At 32.3% G+C, this 6,867-nt stretch overlaps 1 protein-coding gene across 1 annotated transcript; it reads right to left on the bottom strand.

Annotated features, from left to right (window-relative positions):
* Window positions 1-2,281: 2,281 nt before the first annotated feature.
* Window positions 2,282-3,046, bottom strand: LOC105130948 (uncharacterized). Its single transcript, XM_011033683.1, has 2 exons — window positions 2,678-3,046; window positions 2,282-2,581 (listed from the first exon to the last, which is right to left on the bottom strand). Exons 1-2 carry the CDS (start codon window positions 3,024-3,026, stop codon window positions 2,565-2,567), a joined length of 366 nt encoding a protein of 121 aa, XP_011031985.1. The 5' UTR covers window positions 3,027-3,046; the 3' UTR covers window positions 2,282-2,564.
* Window positions 3,047-6,867: the final 3,821 nt, after the last annotated feature.

The raw sequence follows: 6,867 nt of genomic DNA on the forward strand, positions 1-6,867 counted from the left end.
GAAGATGAAAAGAAATAAAAAGAACCAACATGATGAATATTCAAACCTTTTCCATTGCTAACAATAACTTGATCTTGTCCAGTATAGTCATAAGTCTGTAAATTCAAATTGCCCAAGTCAGATGTCATATGATGAGTAGCACTTGTATTAAGGTACCACGCCGATCATGCCATGGTGAAGTAGTTGTGACATAGACCTGAGGTGCTGAGGGAGTTTGGAATCCTTGATCAAATCTATACGAGCATTATGGAGCTGTGTGGCCAAGTCTAAGATAAATTTGGCAGATGGTACGAGAGGAGCCCGATTTATTTGTTGAAGAAATTGAGGGATTGGGAGGGCCACGACAAAGTCCACGCCCTCAATTCTTAGCACCACGGAAAGGAATACCGGAGAAAATTTGACACGGCCATTGTTTTTAGGAGAACGAACGGCTAGATTTGCAGAGATATCAATGGAGGCACATGTAACTCATGTGCAAGAAGATGGCCAAATAGTTCATCAATCCGCGTTGGTTCCAGATAGTGTTAACTGATGTAATATAAAAGGGTCATGCTCTGTTGGCAAGCTATCTAGAATATAAGAGATGAGCTCCGAATCTCCTAAAAGTTGTCAGGTGGTTAAAAGTATGTTAGCAAGGCCCTTGGCTTTTTTAAAGTAATCCTGGATTGAAAGACCACCTTTTTTAAGTACTTAGTTGACAGAGAGTGTCGGTTTGGCGAGCTCATGATGTTGTGAAGAACATTTTCTCCAAAGTGAACCAGACATCTCTAGAGGTTTCAAGACCAACAACATGGGTGAGGATAGGTTCAGAAAGGGAAGAGATGAGGGTACTCAAAATGAGCTGACCTTGCTCGTACCAAAAATCATAGGCGGGATTTGAAATGGAAATCTAAGTAGAGGTCGTGTGTAGCATTTTGGGAGGTGCGGACATAGTACCATCTACAAGCCTAAGGAGTTTTTTGCCACCGAGATAGGGGAGAAGTTGAGCTTTACATGGCAAGTCACAAGTTTGAGTGTCATATGACGAGTAGGATGTGTAGGGGTATAATTGAAGGTGAGATCAGAAGAGAAAGTGGTGGAGAACATGATGAACACAGAATGGATTCCTTGGCTCTGATACCATAAAGCAGATGAGTCTTTGAGATTTTATTTCACATAACTATCATTGGAAATTTATAAATAAACTTCTATTTTACAATGAATGGCAAATATGAAGAAAAAAAATGTAAACTCTCTCCTTTATTTTTATCCTATCTTATCGTTAGCAATAACCTTTGAAGAAGTGTCATGCTGATCTTCTGAATTTGAAGGGGTGTGGCTGAACAGGACGCTGTCTCAGTAGAGTCCAACAAAAACCATTACTTCCACCAAATCTTTGTGATGTTCTGATGTGGGACGCATTTACTGACGCCCGCGTTAACAGTGATGAGGGGGGACCCTCCTATGATAAATTGTTAAGAAGCACAAGGGCACAGTTTGAAGTTGACAAGGCCTGCAAATGCAATTGCAGCTCTGGTGTGATTACAGAGCAAATACATCAACCACTTCTATCATTGTACGCCTCGCAGCATTACCGTCTTCGAATTATGCTGTTTATCTTTGGTGTGCTCCCGTTACTGAAATCAAATTCAACCTTGCTTCATTTTTTCTCACTGGAGAGCCCTACTGTTACTGCAGTGACATTTTAGCCACCACAGCACTGCCGCTGCTTTTCTGCAAACCACCTGATAGGATCTGTGAAAAGTAGTTTGTGATTGTATACTATGAGCTTTTCTCACGCACCGAAATGTTAAACACAAATATATCGTATAGCTTTTGCTCTTGAATTCTTGTATATCAAAGCAATTTATTTATTCATTGTAGTCCGAAAGGGGGGGAAGAAAAAACTCAGCATATGCAATGCATTGAAGGGTTCATATATAACTGGACGATTTGGGTTATTGCTCGTGTATTTGCCTCTAAATTATCATGTTCCATAACATCATAAATTTCTTCATTCCATTTGAGATTGGTCCAAATTGATTTGATTCGTTCTGTGTATCAATTGCCATATACTATCTTTCCAATCGTGATTATAGATTGAAGAACTCTCTTCTCTAATGCCCCTTTGTGTGTATTCACAAACTGTCCGGGCTCCTATCCTCGTGGTGATTCTGGTCTTTGGCCATTAAGACTTAAGTAAACATCCCGTATAAACAAGTAAAGAAAGAGAAGCTAGCATAGATCAAATTCAAAAGGCTAGAGCAGCCAGAGCTTGAACAAAGATATTTGCGCATCATGATGTCATAGAAAAAGAGAAGATAACAGTGGAATTATAATTTATAAGTGCCAAGACACCTTATTTAGTAGTAAGATAAAAAAGAACAGACAGATTTGCCCGTTCTTACCCTGCAGCAAACTAATGAAGTTCAATCTCTAGTAACCAAAGAGCGAAATGGATTTGGATAATAGAGTATTCAAAATCTTTTATTCATTCTAGCCATATAGGCTGTATATAAATCCTTTGCAGTCACAGAGAAGAACAAAGGACCGGATTGAACTAGTTAGAAATTTAAATCTTCAATTCATGGAGTGGTGATACCTACAAATTAAGAGTGTGAAATAGAAAGTGTCAGCAAATGCACAAAGGGAAGGAGACATGGAAAACAAAACAAGGGCATGATAGGAGAGAGCTTACTCCCACACTTGAAGTGACGAGGAACCCTTCTACCACAACCTTCAACCAGCCGAATGGCTCGATCGAGGTCAATTAGAGCTGCCAGCTTTGGTGTGATAACGGGGCAGACACATTCAACATGGCTAACCCTTACACGCTCACAGCAAGCTGGTGATGGAAGCTTGCCATAAATAACTGGCTTGCAGGCATTAAGCCCAAGCCTCCTCTCCTCCTTGCATTGAGCAGCACTAAGTGCTGGATCAGCTTTATTCACCTCCCACATGCCCAAAACAACTACAACTAGTAGTATAAAGGAAGACCATCGCTTTGCCTCCATCTTTCCCGTCGCTACCTTTCCTTTTTCCTGCATTTCTTCCAATTACCGGCATCGAGAATAAATAGGCGCGGAGTGGGGTGTTGAAAGAAGGCTACTACTCTATGTTGTCAATGCCTGTGGAAACGTTTCACTCTGTACTTTGACTTTCAAAGTCTTAGCCTTTAGGCTCGTAGCCCCTTTGTGACTGATTGTCCTTGTATACTGGGGCGGTGACTCGAAGATGCACAAGTCCTTTTCATTTTGAGTTAATCATAACTTAGTCCCTGTAGTTTAGCAAAAATAATTAATGAGTCCTTATAGTTTTAGAAATTATTATTTGATCTTTATGTTATTATATTTATTTATAACTTAATCCTTTTCGTGCGTTTCATGTTTTTTTTCATGAACGTGGTTCACTAGGGCCTCGTTTATTTATAGGAAAGTAGTTTTTTTTAGAAAGTAAATTCTAGAAAACTAAATTCCAAGAAAGTGAATTATTTTCTAAGTTTTAAAAAGTAAATTCCAGAAAACTAAATTCTAAGAAAGTGAATTATTTTCTAATATTTGGTAGTATTATGAAAAATAAGTTGGAAAACACTTTCCAGTATTTGGTTATGTCATGAAAAATAAGCTGAAAAATAACTTATTAATGTTTTATTTTTCTTAAGTTTATTAAAATAATAAGGAATAAATCTTACAAATTAAAAGCTTGAATGAGAATGAAATTGAAAAAAAATAATTTCATAAATTATCTCAAATAAAATAAATAATAATCAAAATAATAAAGATCAAATCTAAAAAAAATGAAAGATGAAGAAATTAAAATAATAATAGTTAACATTTCATAAATTATTTTAAATAAAATAAGTAACAATCAAAAGAATGAAAACCAAATTTGATAAATAAAAAATTTCAATAAGAAAATGATAAAGAAAAAAACAAATAATAATTATAAAAATGAGGACTAAAGTTAATATAAAAAATAAATTTTAAGTGATAAAATTAAAAAATAAATATTCAAAACAAAATATATAGAGCAATCAAAAGTTTAAGGATCAAATTTGATATAATCAGCAATAATATGACATTTCTAAATTTTTCACAACTTCCGGAAAGTGTTTTCCACCCAAATTTTTCTAGAAAATATTTTCCTGGAAACCAAGCCAAATTTTCATTTGACTGTAAAGTATTTTCCATTGACCAACTTTTCTAATGACAAATAAACATAGGAAAATTTGGAAAGTGATTACTTGAAAATCACTTTCTGGAAAACAAACATGGCTTAGATTGCCTAACGTGGTGGATATAGAGAAGGGAGAAAGTCAATATAGACATAGCATATATGGTCATGGAATGTATAATAGAAAGATTTACCAAACAAGATGATGTATGTGAACATTTTTATAAGTTTAGATATTAATGTTATTTGTTATTATTTTATATCTATGTTATTTTTTATTCATTATATTTTATTGTTTAAACATATACAATTTATTTGGACTTATTTATATCTCATAAGTTAGTGTTGATACTTTACAATATTGTGCACTATAGGTGGTACATCAGTTTCACAGGGAGTCCACAGATATAATGAATCTTATAATCGACATATTAAAGATAATAGTTATATAGTTGGTCGCATTGATAATTTAGTTATGAGATTATAAGATAATCATAGATCGAAGGTCATGTAAGTAGGATGTGTAAATATATTTTTTTATTATATTTAATTATGTTAATATTTAATAGTTGTCATAGTATCACAATCATACTAATATTTATTTTTTTCCTTATTTTATGGGCCAACAATAAGATCTATTATTAGCAACATAAAATAATAATTTTGCATAAATGTATGGCACTATACATCATGTAGAAAAATTTCTATTACATCACCTACCTGCAATATATCAAGGAGGATCACAACTTGATTGGTGCATTACTCGAGAGATAGAGAAGTGAGATCCATAATGTTCCATCTACATCTAGGTAAGATGACACCTACACTCTAGAACATAGATGTTCTTCTTGGCCTACTCTTTAATGGATTACATATGTTATTGGGGAGTCAATAAGTAGGGTAGAGTTATGCTTAGGTATATTGGGATAAGTCCTTCTTTTATGTTGAAATGGCATGTCATCAAGTTAAAGTGGCTTGAGGATAGTTTTTCAACTCCATCACCTAATGATGTGAGTAAGAAAATATACCTAGGTTTGTTAGAGTACACATCTTATATATGTTAAACAACATCCTCTTTACGAGTCTAATTGACAATATAATGCTAGTGATATATTTGTTGTTATTAGAGAACTTTGATGATATTCATTATATAATTAGAAAATAGTATTTCTTGTAAATTTATACAAGTAACTATATCATTGATGCATAATATAGACTAAATAAGTTATGAATTGTTTGCTTTTTTTACATGTATAGTAATAAAAAAACAAAGTGTTTTGATTTATTATATATTTGTGTTGTCATAACAATGAATATGAGTAGTTTACTAATATTTTACAAGTTTTTTTTATAAACCTATAGTCTTAAAACCATCTCCATAAGGGGCGTCTTTAAGTTAGTGGTAGCCAGATGCTAAAACAAACTTTGAGGTTACCACTTTTATTAGGAGCGAGGTAATATATATTATGAAATATATTCTTATTAGCATATAAATTCTAATTAAATCAGAATTGTAATAGATTCATTGTTGTAGTGTTAGGTAGTATAAGATTAGGGTATTTATAGATAATCCAACCCATGTTATATTGTTTTACTACAGTGAATTAGATAGATAACAACATCATTAGACATAAGTTATAAAAATTATTTCAATTTTTTTGGGATAATTAAAAAAAAAAACTCTTATAGTTTGATTGCATTTCACTTTGCTCTTATACTTTTAAAAATTACACTTTATACACTAAGTCAACTCAAATTTTTAAATCAAATAAAATGATCAAACACCGCAAATCTTTTCCATTTCTTTTTTATACTATCCACCACTTTTTTTATTTTTTTCTATCTACTATTAACCATCATTATAAGTTTCATAGTAGTGTTAAGGTAAGAACCCTAAAATCCTTCTCCTATATTCTCGTTAGTCTTTTATCATTAACCACAACAATATGATTATTATTGTGTACCTCTTATATTTTTCTTCCATAATATTTTAATGTCATCGTCTTTTTGCTCATTAAATCTGCATATTCTTTTAATTTTATGGTTTCAAAAAAAAAAAGATCTTTAACCATCTTAGTCATTGTTAGATCAAGTATTATTCATTCTTTAATGAGTATGTCATTCTCGCTTACATAATGAAATTAAGTTGATGGAGGGATTAAGTTATACCGTGCACCAACCTTAAACATGTCATCTTTTTCAATTAAAGGAACAAGAGAGAAAAGAATCAGAACTATGTTGGGTATAACTAATTTGTAGCAAGTTATGTTTGTGGGTTTGGTGAAGAATTGCAAACTGGTTTGCTAAACAAGAGGTTTGCTAAAAAAGAGTTTATAATATATGGGTTTGGTGAACAATTGCTAAATTAAAGGAATGTTTTATGGGTTTTCTAATTGAATGAGTTTTTTTTATTTCAATGGCAAAGTTATAATATTAATATCAAAATGACTATATAGTCATAAAATAAAATATAATAGCAAACATGTAAATATTCAAATATTTTGTTTTTAGACTCTTTTTTGGCGCACAAGATTGAGGATGTAAAATGTTATTTAGCATATAAATCTCAGGATGTAAAATGTAATTTTTAAAAGCATAGAATAAAAGTGAAAATATGATCAAATTGTATAAGGTTTTTTTTGTAATTATCTCAATTATTTTTTTATGTCAAATTGTTTATAATAAAGTGTCTTATTTTGGTGTTTCAATAAGTTA

Source organism: Populus euphratica, unplaced genomic scaffold (genome assembly GCF_000495115.2).
Source record: "Populus euphratica unplaced genomic scaffold, PopEup_1.0 scaffold43.1, whole genome shotgun sequence".
Lineage (NCBI taxonomy): Eukaryota > Viridiplantae > Streptophyta > Magnoliopsida > Malpighiales > Salicaceae > Populus > Populus euphratica.

Excerpts from the sequence above, each read along its gene's own strand:
- LOC105130948 (XM_011033683.1), bottom strand. The coding sequence starts at position 3,026 with ATGCAGGAAAAAGGAAAGGTAGCGACGGGAAAGATGGAGGCAAAGCGA.